We start from the raw sequence: 18,244 nt of genomic DNA, 5'->3' as shown, positions 1-18,244 counted from the left end.
TGCTCATGGTCTCACACTTGGCAGAATGCCCATTATCCACATGCTTACTGTAGCTTCTGGTCATGACTGCTAGTCTCTAAGGAGCTATTTAAATACTTTGCTTATGATTCCTTCACAATGAAAAGAAAATCAAAAGAGGTAAAAGAAGAAGAAAAAAGCCGCACTCTCCAATTCTCTGCTTATATTCTCTCCTTTGAGAATCTGATTTAACCATGATGGTATCAATATCATTGGTTTGCTACCAAGAAAACTCAAGAGTACAGCCATGGGTCCTGGCACACACAAATGAACAGATTCAAAAGATGGTTTTCTTTTTCCTTCATGCCTCAAACCACCTTCTTAACATTGATAGCTGGTGCTAATCATCTGCCCAAACCAAAACACACCGAAAGCCAAAACAACAGCTAAAGGCCTGATAAAATCACACATTCTTTCTGGTGTCTTTCAGCATCCTAAGCAGAATGTGAGTGTGAACTGCAATGTTGAAATATGTGAGCCATTTTCAACCATCCTCATCCTCCCAAGTGCATTTTTTTTTTTTTTTTTTTTTTTTTTTGAGATGGAGTCTCCCTCTGTCCTCAGGCTGGAGTGCAGTGGAGCCAGATCGGCTCACTGCAACCTTTGCTTCCCAGGTTCAAGTGATTGTCCTGCCTCAGCCTCCCGAGTAGCTGAGACTACAGGCACGCGCCAACATGCCCAGCTAATTTTTATATTTTTAGTAGAGACAGGGTTTCACCATGTTGGCCGGAATGATCTTGATCTCTTGACCTCATTGATCCGCCTGCCTCAGCCTCCCAAAGTGCTGGCATTACAGGCGTGCACCACTGGACCCAGCTATATTTTCTCTTTGTAGGTATGCATGTCACAGTGATGCGGCAAGACTGTCTGTCCACAGTAGAATAATTTTCAAATAAAATTATAAAGTTCAGTTATAAAGTAAGGCAGCTAAATCAGTCTTTAGCCATATGTTGTTCCATGAGGCAAATATGTTTCACATTATTTAGATTTGCACAACATACATTTATAACACAAACGGAAGAAATGTTTGAGTAAAACTTAACAAGAAGGTCATGAAACACTACTGTGAATTCTTCTTGTTATGCAATTAAAATCCAACACGGTCAATAGAAACTCAGATAATATATAGTCTATGAATGAAACTTTTGATACATTCCATAAAATATTAGGACAATGCAATGCATTTAATTAAAACTTCAAGTAGGGTTTACATTGTAAAAAAGGAGTTATATAGAAAAGTATTTTAATTACATGTTTTAGAATTATTATAAAAATTTGTTTTTTCTAAGAGTCAAATGATTGTCTTATTTTCTTTCACATAAGCAATTTAGTGTTGACGCAGTCTTTTAATCTCAATATAATGTCCTTTGGGCTAAAATTCTTGGGGGCAAATGTTTGAAAAAATTGTTTTAATATATAAAAATTAATAAATAAGGCCCTCTGAAAACAAAAATTCAAATTTGTTCTCCATATAAATTCCTAATAGCTTTTTCTTTATTTTGATAATTTCTCTCTGAAACAGTTTTTAAAAATTAGGATCTTATCCTGAATGTTTCTTTTCTCTGTTTTGAGGCAGGGTCTGGCTCTGCTGCTGAGGCTGGAGTGCAGTAGCACAGCCATAGCTCACTGTAGCCTCTACCTGCTAGGCTGAAGTGATTCTCCCACCTCAGCCTCCTGAGTAGCTGGGACCACAGGTGCAGGTCCCCATGCCCAGCTCCTTTATTATTATTATTATTGTAGAGATGGGGTCTCTTTATGTTGCCCAGGCCAATCTTGAACATCTGAACTCAAGCAACCCTCCAGGCTGCTCTGCACAGTGTTGGGATTATAGGCGAGGGTCACCACACCTGGCCCTGATTGCATTTCACAGCCTTTTTTAAACACCTGAAAAGAGCTTCTGATATATTTAATTATTAACTCACATTAAGCCATTCATTGATTCAACAGATATTTATTGAGCATTTTCTGTATTTCAGACATTAATGAGGCATCATTTCAAACACATAAGCAGTCAGTCTATATATAGTCAGACAAGCAGTAGTATAGAAATGGGTACCACAGCTACAGCGGCACTAGGAACCACTACACTAACAAAGGTTTGGCCAGACATGACGTCATAGAAAAAGTGGGCAATAACCAGGCAAAAGGAAGGGGAGGTGAGAAGAGAGGCATAGAATTCTAGGCCAAAGAGCGGAGAGAACATAAAAGCTTGACAGGTTCTGAGAATTACATGGAAGTCTCTTTGATTCTACAGATAACTGAGACCTTGAGATTTTGAAGTTTGTGGTCATCAACTGGCAGATTTTGAGCTAGGGAATTAGCATGCCAGATTGCCACTGCAGAACTATTTCTACTATTCTTTTTTCTCTATATAGAGACTATTGTTAAGTGTGACAAGAAGTTAAACTCGCTCGTTTCCATAGACATGGAAAGCTAAATCCTTGAGTAGTTCGGCGGTTATCATTGAAGCCCTAAAACATATTTTAGTCTTCTTATAAAATGTTTTTCTATTTTAATCCATGAAAATATGATTTATCTAGATGTTATTTTTGCATCCCGTAAAAGATCAATGTATTGATTCACAAACTTTCTGATACCAAATAGTTAAAATAAATGTAATTAGAGACTGTGTATTTACTATAAATTGTATTAAAAATTATAATAATCCCCAGTATTTTTGCTTATTTAATTACTATTAGGCATTATTTTACCTAAAGCTTTATTATCATTATTATTTATTTTTCACTAATATGTTGCCATTCTTTTCTAATTTTCCTATGAAAGTATTTTGTCAAATATAATTATTATCCCTTACTATGAATTTTTTAAAAGTTTACTTTGACATGAGGATATGAAAGGAAAATCTCTCCCTTCTGAGGAAAATCTAACATTTCCAACAGAAATACATTTGTTTCTATTTATGTTGCTTATAGTTTTTAGCACCTCTATAGTTTCTTTGAAATTTGTCATACAGTTCATATTGTGTCATGAGAATTGCTCACAATTATCTTTGTCCTGAGTGCAAAATGGGAAATTGGGTAAAATTGGGAATATCTTATTTTTTCTCTTTGCAGATAATCCTCCCTGGATATGGTATTATCTAGTATCACAGTGCTGCCATCTAGCGGCTCCAATGAGTACTTGTTTGTTAATTTTATGACTGGTTAAAACGTAATTTTGAAAGTGTTCCACATTAGAATAAATACATTAAAATTGATGTGTATTAATAAAAATATTATTTTCCCATAACAATATTTTCAGTTATCAAAGTCTAAAACACTTTAAGAAATAAAAATCAAATATTAAAAACTTAAGGAATAGAAAACTCATGATTTTAAAGAAATCTAATCTTTATACCAATTATACATTAAAAATTCAGCACAGCCCACATTAGCAAAATAAATTATATTTACAACCATTTAAGAAAATAGCGTTTATATTTGGTTTGGGGAACATAATTCAACTATAATAATTAAAAACAAATATATTTCAGAGAAAGCCACGCGTGTTAATAGTCAATTAATTTTTTTAAGGGTCAACGTGGTTATTTATGCCATAGACTTTATGATTCCAAAGTCCTTTTGATGACTCTCTTTTATCCATGTTCAAATAGTTCAGACTGAATTCCAGGTAACAGGTCATATTCCTAACCATTGAGTTCATTTGGTCTCAAAATAGTACTTCTTCAAACATAGACATAAAATTTCTAGGGAAGGCAGCACTAATTAACTGACTTTGATATAAACTATGTTAGTGTTTTCCCTTTCTATTGTCAAATAACACGATATGCTTAAGTAAGAGTTCTGACATAACTATTCTCTGCCAAATTATATGTTAAGTCCAGATTTAAATAATCATTTTTTAGTCTTGTTATTTTCCTTACATCATACATTTCACTTAGCGTAAGTTGAATATACTAGATGAACTCAACAAATATATCTTTTTTAAAATTCTGTTATCTGAAAAATTTTCAAATACAAAGAAAAGTTGAAAGAAAAGTAAAATTAACACCTGTATACCATTTGCCTCGATTCTTCAATTGTTAACACTCTGCCACATTTACTTTTTCCTCCCTTTCTCATACAGAATACATAGTTTAAAATGAATTCTTTTTTGGAAACCATAGATTGTATTTATTTGTATCTCATAGAGTGCTTTAAGCATGCACAGAGGATTTTGTGAACAGAGGAAAACTAATTAGAATTAATCTTTTTAAAATAAAAAAGACTATTATAGTAGTACTTCCAAAGCTTATTTTTTTTTAATCTTTGAGTTTGATTTGTATCTTATTATTCTAAATTTTGTATAACAAATGCAATCATCTTTACTTTAAAAAAATTAATAGTTAATGCAAATTGAAAATAAGCTTCCTTATAAATTACCATATGTATAATTTAATTGATAATTTTCTCAAATGTTAAATCATTCAAATATGTTTACTCTTTTAAAGTTTTCTAAAGCTTTAAAAAAATACAAAAAATTAGCTGGGCATGGTGGCGCGTGCCTGTAATCCCAGCTACTCAGGAGGCTGAGGCAGGAGAATTGCCTGAACCCAGGAGGCGGAGGTTGCGGTGAGCCGAGATCGCGCCATTGCACTCCAGCCTGGGTAACAAGAGTGAAACTCCGTCTCAAAAAAAAAAAAAAAAAAAAAAAAAACTTTACCTTGGGGGAAAAAAACTCTTCATAAATAATGAAACAATTTTAAAAGTTCTATTAAATAAGATTTATAAATAAAGTACTCAAGATCTCTTAAATCCTGTTTATATATTTGGTCTAATTCTTATACCTGCAATTTTAATAATTGCAATTATAAAATTCATTACATAATTAGATATATTAAGTTGGAAATATAATTAATTTTGAAATCTCTTAACCTTTAAAGCACTTTAAATATCATGTGCTTACACATTCCAAACTAAGCAAAAAAGCATTAGTAACATGTAATATAATAATCACATCTATTTTAGAGCTAGACCAAAGTTATTTGTCTCTCAGTAAGAAAATCATTTTACCACTCTGCTTTGAGGTTGCTGCTTCCAGCAACCTGCTGTTATCATTTGTTTCTTGACCAGAGATTTTTGCCCAGGACAGGACAACTGAGCTGGGTATGGCCAGGACATCCTCCCAGTCCAGCTGGTGGACACACTGTTCCTGGTGGACGAATGTGAGGACATGCAGCTTTCATACATCCACAGCAAAGTGAGGGTCATCTACAAGGCCCCCTCTGAAAACTGGGCCATGGAGGGAGGCATGGGTCCCGAGTACCTGCTGGAGGGGAACGATGGGAAGACCTACTTCTACCAGGTATGGTACGACCACGACTACGTGAGATTCGAGTCCCCTCCGAAAACCTAGCCAACAGAGGACAACAAGTTCAAGTTCTGTGTGAGCTGTGCCCGTCTGGCTGAGATGAGGCAAAAAGAAATCCCCAGAGTCCTGGAGCAGCTCGAAGACGTGGGCAGCCGGGTCCTCTACTACTCAGCCACCAAGAACGGCATCTTGTACCGAGTCGGTGACGGCGTGTGTCTGCCCCCTGAGGCCTTCATTCAACATCAAGCTGTCCAGCCCTGTGAAACGCCCACGGAAGGAGCCCGTGGACGAGGACCTGTACCCAGAGCACTACTGGAAGTACTCCGACTACATCAAAGGCAGCAGCCTGGACGCCCCTGGGCCCTGCCGAATCGGCCGGATCAAAGAGATCTTCTGTCCCAAGAAGAGCAACGGCAGGCCCAATGAGACCGACATCAAGATCCGGCTCAACAAGTTCTACAGGCCCGAGAACACGCAAAGTGCACCCGGCGAGCTGCCGCGCAGACATCAGCCTGCTCCGCCGGAGCGATGAGGAGGCCGTGGTGGACTCCAAGCCCGTGCAGGGCCGCTGCACCGTGGGGTGCGGGGAGGACCTGCCCGAGTGTATTCCATGGGCGGCCCCGACCGCTTCTACTTCCTTGAGGCCTATAACGCGAGGAGCAAAAGCTTTGAAGGTCCTCCCAACCATGCTCGTAGCCCTGGAAACAAAGGGAAGGGCAAGCCCAAGTCCCAAGCCTGTGAGCCGAGACAGCCGGAGTCCGTGATCAAGCTGCGGACCCCGGACGTGCTTTCTGGCTGCGGGGGGTTGTCGGAGGGGTTCCACCAAGCAGGCATCTCTGAGGCGCTGTGGGCCATCAGGATGTGGGACCCCACGGCCCAGGCGTTCCGGCTGAACAACCCCGGCTCCACGGTGTTCACAGAGGACTGCACTGTCCTGCTGAAGCTGGTCGTGGCTGGGGAGACCACCCACTCCCGCGGCCAGCGGCTGCCCCGGAAGGGAGACTGGAGACCTCTGTGCGGGCCGCCCTCCAGGGCTTCAGCGGCAGGAACCGGTGCAACTCGTGCACCGACTCCAAGTTCAAAACCTCCCTGGTGGTCTCCTTCCTCAGCTACTGTGACTGCTACCGGCCCCGGTTCTTCCTCCTGGAGAAGGTCGGGAACTTTGTCTCCTTCAAGCGCTCCGCGGTTCTGAAGGTCAGCCTCCGCTGCCGGGTCCGCATGGGGGTCAGTGCACTTTTGGCGTGCCGCAGGCCGGTCGGTGTGGCGGGGCCCAGACGCGGAGGCGGGCCATCATCCTGGCAGCGGCCCCTGGAGAGAAGCTCCCCCTGTTCCCGGAGCCACTGCATGTGTTCGCGCCCCAGGCCGGCCCGCTGAGCGTGGTGGTGGGCGACAAGGAGATCGTGAGCAACATAACCAGGTTGAGCTCGGGTCCTTCCGGACCGTCACGGCGCGAGACACGACGTCTGACCCGCCGGAGGTGCGGGACAGAGCCTCGGCGCTGGAGAGCTCCTGCAACTGGGAGCCTCCGTCCCCGTTCCAGAGGCAGCTCCGGGGCACCCAGCACCAGCCCATCCTCAGGGACCACCTCTGTAAGGACGTGAGTGCATTGGTGGCCACCCGCATGCGGCACATCCCCTTGGCCCCCGGCTCAGACTGGCGAGATGTGCCCAGCATCGAAGTGCGGCTCTCGGGCGGCACCATGGCCCGGAAGCTGCGGTAACCCACCGCGACAGGAGGGACGGTCGCAGCAGCTCCGGGGCCCTCCGTGGGGTCTGCTCCTGTGTGGAAGCCGCAAAGCCTGCGACCCTGCAGCTAGGCAGCTCAACACCCTCATCCCCTGGTGCCTGCCCCACACTGGGAACCCGCACAACCCCTGGGCTGGCCTCTACGGAAGGCTCGAGTGGGGTGGCTGCTTCAGCGCAACCCGAGCCCATGGGCAAGCAGGGCCGCGTGCTCCACCGAGCAACACCGCGTGGTGAGTGTGCGGGAGTGCGCCCGCTCCCAGGGCTTCCCGGCCCTTTGGCAACATCCTGAACAAGCACCGGCAGGTGGGCAGTGTCGTGCCGCCGCCCCTGGCCAAAGCCATGGGCGTGGAGATCAAGCTCTGTGTTGGCCAAAGCCCGAGAGAGTGCCTCAGCTAAAATAAAGGAGGAGGAAGCTGCTAAGGACTAGTTCTGCCCTCCCGTCACCCATGTTTCTGGCACCAGGAATCCCCAACATGCACTGATGTTGTGTTTTTAACATGTCAATCTGTCTGTTCACATGTGTGGTACATGGTGTTTGTGGCCTTGGCTGACATGAAGCTGTTGTGTGAGGCTCGCTTATCAACTAATGATTTAGTGATCAAATTGTGGAGTACTTTGTGTATTCTGGATTTAAAAAGTTTTTTTATTATGCTTTATATCAAATCTACCACTGTATGAGTGGAAATTAAGACTTTATGTAGTTTTTATATGTTATAATATTTCTTCAAATCTCTCCTATAAACAAACAAAATAAAAAGTGAGTTTTGGGAAAAGATTATAAGTCCCTCTGCTTCAGAGCTCTTGATAGTTCTGGGGTTCAAGTTATACTTTCCCGTAAGTTATTTTAATGTCCTTTTTCTGACTCAAAAGACAGGGTTATTTCCTGAGACCCTGTGTACATTGCATAATTTCTCAGTCTGATTTTAAGTCTATGACTGCCACCACATGTTGCAGCTAACTTCATTCAATCATGTTGACAGATTAAATTCTGAGCGCTTTTTATATTCTTCCTATCTGACTGAGCCACAAATTTACAAATTGAATGATAACTGATTGGATTATATCACCTTTGTTACACTTTGTTGTTCCCACACCAAAATCATATTAATGATAGGAATATCTTGTTACAAGAACAATTTCAATTAGCTGACTGACATGTAAAACCTGTAATCATCACAATAACAATAATAATGATAAAGCCCTGATGATATGAAGGTTAAAAGAAGTCTAGGAAAATATATGAAGCCAGGGTATTTACCAAAATCTCATATAGGTCTTAATATTTACCAGCTATTCTTCCAAGTGCTTTACTCTTAACTACCTTACTGAATGCAATTCCTTTTCTTATTTGTAAATGAGGAAACTGAGGCACAGGGAACTTAAAAACTTACCCAAGTTCACACTTAGTAAGTGACAGACTCTGGACTCAAATCCTGGGAGTCTTACTGTGCCATCCATGCACCTAACAATGATAGTATTAATATCATAAAATACATATTATAGATATGAATGTGTTTAATATAATTGTGACTTATACCTTGTCTTCGAATCCAGAAACAAATACTGACTTCTCTTTTACTGATGCTCCGTGTAGGTACTGAATTGTTTACTGGACTCTACAGTGACTACTGGATCAGAGATGCTTCGATCTTCCGTAGCATGGGACGACTGTCCCATATCCGCACTGAGCATGATGATGAGCGTCTATTGAATGGTAAGGACGAGGAGAAGAGAATGTGAATTAGGATTGAAACCAACTTTAAAACCTATGGAAAATGTTGCCATTTCGATAATAATGAAAATACAAATACAATTCTTTTACAAATTTCAGGATGCTTTACTAGCAATATTCTTTAAAATATCGTATATGATTTGTGTATATAATTTTCTATCAAAATTGATTGGCTTAATTATAAAATCAGTATGCCTTTTGAGCAATGCTTAGAAATCAGTATTTAAATAAGGAAAATAAAACAAATGTATGAAAAGTGAAAAGTCCATATCCAATAAGCTTTTTTGTCCACTTTTATCAATTGTTATAATTTTTGATGAATCGATTGCCCTACTTTGCTTGTTTTAATAGGATTGCATTGCACTTTAGAGACAAAACTCTAAGAGAGTCAGTCACTAGACATTCATTGATACAGAATTCTTTGTAAGAAGTAAGTTTTCTGTTTTGGCACACAGGTATATGTAGGTGCTAGAATATTGTTTTATGGTGAGCATTTTAATCACTTTCCACATTTTTATTAAGCTTTAAAATGCATAGTCATTATTGATGATACCTTTCTCGTGTTTTACATACCATATCAAAGATCATTTATTCAAATTTCTTGGACTACAGTCAGAAAAATGTAATATAAATTTTCTACTTTGAAATTAAAATGATCTGTGTGCTCTACTTGTAGATAATTTATGAATTAAAATAATAAGACATTTATTTATTGTGACTTTATTTATTTAATATGTTACTTATACGTAGATTTCATTTTTACCTACAATGGGAGGAAATTTATAGATTGTCTTCACCGTGCTCACAATCTGTTCCTGAATGCATTTTAAGTTCGCATTGCATGTTGTTTGAAATTGTTCTTTTCTCCTGGATTCTTTTATTTTCCAATTAAATATTCTTGTAATATTTCTAAAATGGCTGTTAATATGCAAATAAAGTAGAGATTTCTTCATCGTGTTTAAAAAAATTCAATAAAAATATTTCTTTTATGAAATAATGCAAGTTAAACTGAAGGATTCAGATGATGTATAATTTATTGGAATAACTTATTAGCATTTTGCTGTAATATCTGTTTCACTTTCTCTCCTATATTTTGTTCCTATAGAACCAAAATTTGTAGGTTCATACATGATTCCTGACAATGAAGACAGAGATGACAACAAAGTATATTTCTTTTTTACTGAAAAGGCACTGGAGGCAGAAGACAATGCCCACACAATTTACGCCAGGGTGGGGCGGCTCTGTGTGGTGAGACTTTCTCTCTCATTATGCTTGCTTATATCACAATTTATGGTCAGGCCTTTATTAAGTTTACAGTAAGTTTCTACTTTTAAATATCTTCCAGTACTCTGTAGAATTCTAGAATTCTATAGACTCTCTACCATTGATATTTACTATACCAACCTCTACATCTCATATCTAGTAAAAGATGTATCTTAAAAGAAACTTGTATTTTGTATGATTTTCCCCGTTTTTGAAGCCATACCAAGAAGAAATAGTCTATAATTAGACTATTCCTCTTCCCATGCAGAAGTTTGAACTTTATTTTTCTTAATGAGTTTAATGAAAATCTTTTTTATTCCTTTAGTACACAGTACAAATAATATACATAGCTATGTTTGAATAATTTGGTTGGTTAGGGTTATTTTAAAAAGCCATCTCTGGTTTATTGAATATTTAGAGAGGTTGTTTGGGACCATTTAAAACCAGTAGGAGTAGCAACATATATTGAACTAATCTAATAAAATTACAAATGTAAAGTTACCTTGGCATTTAACATAAGATGTTTAAGAATAAATTTACACATATTTAAATATATGCATATATGTATATTGTGTGCGTGGTGTATGTCTATATGTATATACATGTATAGTATAGACGTGTGTGTGTGTGTGTGCGTGTGCGTGTGTGTATGTATTTCAAACTTTCTTGAAAGCTTTTTTCCTTTGTTAAAGGAAGAAAAGAAAGGGATGCTTCTATATTTCTAAGACAGGCAGACTGTTTACAAATAAAGTAATAATCATGATTACTGTATCTCTCCACTATTATATTTGGAAGATATTTCTGTTTTAATATTGTTTAATATCTGCAAAATATATTTAATATATCAGGGTGCAAGCACACTGACAAGGCAGAATGAAGACAGAAAAACAAAAGAAAAATTGTGGGGAATTGCATGTTTGACATTACTTGAGAATTATGTCAAATTTTCCTAGTTAAATAAAAAAGTCATAACGCTTAGCATCTGCATGTTTAATAACACAAAATCTATGATTGGTCAAAATTCTTTAGGGTACCTATTTACCTCCTTTTGTTTTTCACAGAATGATATAGGAGGGCAGAGAATACTGGTGAATAAGTGGAGCACTTTCCTAAAAGCCAGACTGGTTTGCTCAGTACCGGGAACAAATAGAATTGACACATATTTTGATGAATTAGGTAAATGTTTTTAGGTGAATTAAATTTGCTCTTTTGTGTATATGCTTCTTTGTAACTTTACCTCTAGGACAAATAGAAAACTTGCTTTCTGTGTATTTGACCTCTATCTAACACAGAGCAAGTCTCTGTTCTTTTCATTTTGGCCAGGCCCACATGCTGGGGGAAAAGAAATTGCAAGAACAAAAATAGGCTCATCTTGTTAGCTTAGAGTCAGTGTCTGGTTCCTTCCTGTTGTTCAGCTCAAGGCCACCCAGAGCAGCTGAAGGATTGGCTCTGTTAAGACTTGGTCATGGTTGTATGATTGTATATGAAAATATACATCTATATTGGGTTCTAAACAAATTTATGTCAACACATTGTCTTTGCATGTAAAGAGAGCTAACAATACTAAGTGATGGAATGGTCTTTAATTTTTCAGAGGACATTTTCTTGCTACCTACCAGAGATCATAAGAATCCAGTGATATTTGGACTCTTTAACACTACCAGGTGAGAAATTTATACAGTCAGTAAAACAATATAAATCAAGAGATACCTCACTGGACTCTTCCTTCTTGGTATATGTAACTTGAAAGACTGTTAACCCAGTTGCTGTTCTCATTTTCTAGTCTTTATAAGTCACCAGTTGATCTTTATTCTCCAATGTTTGCAAATGTACTTTCATTTTCCAAAGCTCAATCGCAATCCAAATCCTGTTTTAGTGTAGTACCCAGAATCCCCCTGTGCTCAGTATCCTAATCTCTTCACTCTCTAATCTAAAACGCAGTGATTATTTTTCCCACATACAGTTCATAAGATATCAGTTCTTACAATGTGTTATTATTGTAAAAGTCTAGGATAATTTCTTTATTCATCATATAAAGTTTTCCAAGCCAGGCCTTCAGGCTTCTATATCAGCTGTTACTCACTCACTTCTGGATATTTTCCCTCTGAGTTCACTGATGGTCTGGTTTTGAGAAGATAATGCCTTGACAGATGCCAGTCAGTGTCTGCTTTGCTAGTTTCCATTACGATGTTTTTATTTATTCACTTATCTTGCTTGAAATGACTTTCTTCTCCAATACTGATTTAAATCAGTTCTCCAATACTTATCAATTGCCATATCCAAGAAAAGTTCCTTGATTTCTTAGTCCCAGATCACTCTTCTCACTCCTTTATTCTGCTTTTCCTGCTCCTATGTTGATTCACAGTGAACACATGTTCATCATTTGCTCTCTATCTTTTAAATTTGCTGCTCAAGTTTAAGATACATAACCTTTTGTTTTCCCTTTTATGTTTTTGTATTTTGTACCATGGTAAAGTGCTATAAAAATGGGTAAAATATTATTTCATGGGCTTTGATACACAAATAAAAATATTAGAATCAGTTTTTGTTATAAGGTTATATACACAATTTCCTGAGTATATTTCTAGATAAGGTATAGTGTAGGTGAAATGACTGGGGTAAAAAATAAAGAAGAATATACCTCAGTTATCTTTACAGGGTCAGAACAATATTACTGAATTTCTCTTTTACTTTGTATAAGCCATAAACTGCCACATAATTATGTATACTGTGTTTACGTGGGGTCTTTCCACACAGCTTTAGTTTTTTATTTTTCAGCAGGTGGTTTTTAATGCTCATTTTAGACAAGAATATAATACATCTCTTTAGACAAGAACCCTGCTGTTGCAAAGAGACCTTTCCTTCAACAGAGAAACATGGAAACAATTTGTCTATCAATTATTCTTTGATGCAAAGAAAAATAGTTAATGTAAGTTGGTAGTGATCACAGTACATGGAGAATACTTAACTTTTTAAGCTTCAACTCATTTCTTATGCTGTGAATAATTCATACATTGCCTGATAATTCAGTGGATTTATATGATAAATTTAAGCCATGGAATAATCGGTATAGTTTTTCTATGGGTTAATAAGATCAGATTATAAGCTGTTTTCCTAAATCATAGCATAAGGGCACTTTCTGAGAAATCAAACATAACACATGATTTTCTACTGTAATTTCTGTTTTGACTGTTTAATTTATATAAATCTGAGAACAAAAGCTTCCCAGCTGTTACCTGACATAAGGCTTGACATTTGCAGAATGGTGATCAAAGGTGTGCTACTACTTCAGTTAGGAGACTATCTCAAGTGTTCCCTGTATCCTAGGCATTTCCAATTGCTTCAAGGTGTGTTATAAGATCTGTAAATTGGTGCTGTAGGACAGTAATATAACTTCTGTTTTACAGGTGTCTCAGAATGTAGGAAACTTTATTTATATGGAACTTTGAATTTTGCAAAACACTTTCACAAACATTAGTTATTTGGATTCTTAAAATACAGAGAATCTGATAACATTAAAATTCATTCAGTTCATGCTAAATTATGAAATATGGCCAGACTGTTTTAAAAATAATCTTTAAAAATGTTCTTTTGTAGACTCTGATTACAAATGCCTTCAATGAAGCTTGCCATAGTTAGTCAACTACTGCCTTTATCCTGTCAAGTAGAAATTTTAATCAAGAAAATTATTTTGCTTGCTGTTAGTTCTGGAGATGAGAGACCTAATTTTTATACAATGAAATTTTCTCATGCTTAACATATGCAGTCCAGTAATCTTTTTACTATAGATACTTTTTGGTGCCTGGAGGAAGAAATATACAAGCATATTAATGTCTATATGAACCCAGCTAAAAAATGGAAAAAAAAGGCTTAAATTTTCATAAGACTTTAAATTGTTCTTGAAGTCACATACATTAATAAATTTAATACATCTTAATAGAATTTGTAGCAATAGTAACTGCATAATGAGTGAGAAAACACTGTCTACTTTGAAGATAGAACAACGTAAAAGGAGATAATACCTAAATGAGTAATTCAACTTGGGAATAAGTCTTTGTTAATAAGAAGGCCAGATCTCCCTTAACAAAAAAATATAAAACACAATACCAGCTTTTAAAATAAGTAACATTATTTTTGTCATTCTAACAGTGCCTTTTTCAGTTGTATTAAGTAGGCAATTAAGAAAATGTTAAGTTTTAGAGTTTCAAAATTTGAAATATTGCAATAGTTAACATATCTAGAATATTTTTTGCTTACAGAAATTACAACTACTTTACCCAAAAGACTTGACTCTTCTCTTTGTAGGCTGGAGTGTTTGGCTAAGTGACCTGCTAGTTAGTTCCAGAATAATAATTATCTGTTTTGTATTTTCAGTAATGTTTTTCGAGGGCATGCTATATGTGTCTATCATATGTCTAGCATTCGGGCAGTCTTCAACGGACCCTACGCACATAAGGAAGGACCTGAATACCACTGGTCAGTCTATGAAGGAAAAGTCCCTTATCCAAGGCCTGGTTCTGTAAGTTTACTTATGTAACAAATAATTCTTATTTTAAGGACTCTTCTGGTAATATTTTGTTCACTGTTTCATGTGCTTTACAAGACTTTGTAATTAAACAATTAAGGAATTCTAAACCTAAAAGTATGCTTGGTGAAAAGTGCGTGTAGTAAAGAAATATTTCAGATCTCAAGTTTTATGCTTGTTATTTAATAAAAAGAATGTGTAATAGACAAAGTAGCATTACAAAATATATTTATTATCAATATTTTGGCTAAGTAACAGCAATTAAAATTTAATTTTTAAAAGTACTTGTACATGAGGCCAACAAACATATGAAAAACGTTCATTATCACTGGTCATTAGAGAAATGCAAATCAAAGCTACATTGAGATACCATCTCACACCAGTTAGAATGGCGATCATTAAAAAATCTGGAGACAACAGATGCTGGAGAGGATATGGAGAAATAGGAACACTTTAACACTGTTGGTGGGAGTGTAAATTAGTTCAACCATTGTGGAAGACAGTGTAGCGATTCCTCAAAGACCTAGAAATAGAAATTCCATTTGACCCAGCAATCCCATTACTGGGTATATATCCAAAGGATTATAAATCATTCTACTATAAGGACACATGTGCACGAATGTTCATTGCAGCTCAGTTTACAATAGCAAAGACCTGGAACCAACCCAAATGCCCATCGATGATAGACTGGACAGGGAAAATGTGACACATATACACCATGGAGTACTATGCAGCCATAAGAAACGGTGAGTTCGTGTCATAACCTGGAAACCATCATTCTCAGCAAACTGACACAAGAACAGAAAATCAAACACCGCATGTACTCACTCATAGGCGGGCGTTGAACAATGAGAACACATGGACACAGGGAGGGGAGCATCACACACAGGGGTCTGTCGGGGGGAAATAGGGGAAGGACAGCAGGGTGTGAGGAGTTGGGGAGAGAGAGCATGGGGAGAAATGCCAGATACAGGTAATGGGGAGGAAGGTAGCAAACCACACTGCCATGTGTGTACCTATGCAACAATCTTGCATGTTCTTCACATGTACCCCAAAACCTAAAATGCAATTTAAAAAAAGTACTTGTGAACACAGAAACATTCAGTAACATGAGCATCATATTTCTCAGCCTCTTCAGTGGTGTTAGCGCCACATATAATTTCAAGCAGGAGAATGCCACCAAATTTTTATATCCTAATGTTAGAATCAGCCCTAAATTCCCTAGGCCAAACTGTCTCCTTCTTATTGTAGGAAATCTAAAAAAAAAGTTTTTTTCTCTACCTCCTCAGAATACATAGCATCTCATTTACCATCTTTGCTGGCCCCTTAGGAAAGAAATGCCAATACAAAAGTATTGCTAGGGTACAAAAGTTCTACCACATGCCTCTGAACTGTACTACTAAGATTCTTGTTAGCTAGGCATGCAGACTTTTGCGCTTTTAGCACACAAGGCTAAAAGTGGTGATGATAGCAATGGTGATGATGAGATGATGATTTTGTATCATTCATCCCATGTGCAACTAGGTTGGAAAAACTTTAGATCATTGTATGTGCTCTGTGAGCTTTGGAGAGCAAACATTTAACTTGTCACACAAGTCAACATCTACACTCTTACAAGCAGCTGGTGAAATCCCATCACTATACTGATTCCACAATTACTTGCAAGTCAATAGAAACTGTTTTTGTAGAGCCAAAACCCAAAGTGGAAACAAACCTTACCTCCATTAACAAGTGTTAAGACTTTACCATTTTAATCACACTCTCTCACTAGCTTAAAATTATGACTTCCAGAGAGACACAGAGTATATTTTATTTCATTCTATTGATTGAAATTACAATTTTAAATGGAGAAAACCTACTCCTGTGGTTTTGCTGGAAATGCTTCTTGAAACCACATGGTCTTAAAGGAGATTTGGAGGAAGTTACTGGTTATGGAACTGCTTCCAAGCTAGTCCAAAATGTTTCCAATTATGTATCGTGAAAGTACACTCCAGTGAAAAATCCATACCAAATTAGGAAATAAGGTCTGATTTTTAAAACCACACCATTATCAATGCCCTCTTTGTGGAATCAGATTACTAAACTACTGTATTTATACTATAAAGTGGAAAATTTTTATCAAGACAATCATTGAAATTGCTGCTAGTTCTGGAGGAAAATACATAAAATAAGGGAGCACTTACTAAAAAGCATGAATCAACACATTTAAAGGTTTTCCAATGAGTAACTTAAGCCACTGTTGAATATTTAATTTTATAGCCAGTGGTTTAAAAATTGGCATGGTATAGTACATATTTCTTGTTTTCCTGGTTTATTTTGTCAAATCCATTAACAAACACAAATTCATATAGATTATAGTAAATAGAGAGTGTTTTTATGCCATTGATAATTAGCAGTGATAACATCTGAATAGGTTTTCATGTAACAGCACAAAAATTCTATAGTCAGTGAGCCAAACAGAACCATCATTGATCATATTATCATAGACTTAGTAATGGTAAGGCTATTTGGTACAGCTGTGATTCTTAGTTAGAAGTTTCAGCACAACAAAGAGATTTCTTTTGTATGAACAATAGATTATTTCCCTTCAAAATTTAACTTATATCACAAAAACCAGATTTCAAAATCAGAAAAAGTAATGTAAATATATATTGATGTTAAAAATTTTACCACCCCCAAAAGTTGTCTTGATATTAACTATACTTCCCTTTTCCAAAATTTTTCTAGTTTTTCTGTATATCTAGTGCTGCATGTACTTCTGAACCTAAAATAAAAGTTAAAAAGAAAAATATATGGTTACTTATTTCTAAATGCACAATTGACAATTTGACATCAGTTTTTCTGATTCTTCTCATAATTGATTATACATTTTCTCTTTACGTGTAAGGCAAAAAGAATGATCGAATCCACTTGTTTTTCAGTGTGCCAGCACAGTAAATGGAGGGGGATACAGAACCACCAGGGACTATCCTGATGATACCATCCGATTTGCAAGAAATCATCCACTAATGTACCATGCCATAAAACCTGCCCATAAAAAACCAATCTTGGTAAAAACAGATGGAAAATATAATCTGAAACAAATAGCAGTGGATCGAGTGGAAGCTGAAGATGGCCAATATGATGTCTTGTTTATTGGGACAGGTACGGAGATGAGAAAGTACTCAGAGGCATTTAAATTGACCTTTAAATTAAGTAATTTTAATAATATTTCTAAAAGCACCTATCAACAAATCTGTTCATTGTTAACCCATTTCACACTGCTAATCCAAATGAAAAAGAATGAAATAGAGACCTCATGTGACTGCAATAGTAAGAGTTTATGCCAATTGTCTGGGAACATTATCACTTTCATTGTCAGGAGTGTCATGGTTTGACCAAAATAATATGTGGTTTGTTTCAGATATGAGAAATATTAAAGCTACCAAAGAGAGGATTTGGTGCTTGTATGGCAGATAATTCATTATACATAATCAGTACTTCGTATGCATCAATAAATGAATAAGTGAAGAAATGAATAATAGATGTTAATGAACAAAGTTGGTCCCAAATAGAAGTTCTCATAGTGGAAGTAGAATGTCATAGCAAGAATGGTTCTGTCAGTTTCCTACCTTTATTACTGCCTTTGTTCAGTGAGTCCTGGAGATTTTG

General features: G+C 37.2%; 1 protein-coding gene and 1 pseudogene across 1 annotated transcript in view; both read left to right on the top strand.

Annotated features, from left to right (window-relative positions):
- Positions 1-18,244, top strand: part of SEMA3E (semaphorin 3E) — a 278,611-nt gene that overhangs the window by 226,371 nt on the left and 33,996 nt on the right. The window contains exons 6-11 of the mRNA XM_032276468.1: positions 8,668-8,787; positions 9,911-10,053; positions 11,130-11,244; positions 11,663-11,732; positions 14,443-14,587; positions 17,515-17,737. Of these exons, the coding sequence (XP_032132359.1) occupies positions 8,668-8,787; positions 9,911-10,053; positions 11,130-11,244; positions 11,663-11,732; positions 14,443-14,587; positions 17,515-17,737 (816 nt within the window). The remainder of the gene's footprint in view (positions 1-8,667; positions 8,788-9,910; positions 10,054-11,129; positions 11,245-11,662; positions 11,733-14,442; positions 14,588-17,514; positions 17,738-18,244) is intronic.
- On the top strand, positions 4,875-8,632 carry LOC116550418 (annotated as a pseudogene).

Source organism: Sapajus apella, unplaced genomic scaffold (assembly GCF_009761245.1).
Source record: "Sapajus apella isolate SASKATOON/1434 unplaced genomic scaffold, GSC_monkey_1.0 scaffold7, whole genome shotgun sequence".
NCBI classification, from domain to species: domain Eukaryota; kingdom Metazoa; phylum Chordata; class Mammalia; order Primates; family Cebidae; genus Sapajus; species Sapajus apella.
The sequence above is the reverse complement of the archived record's forward strand: the minus strand, read 5'-3'. Positions and strand labels throughout refer to the sequence as shown.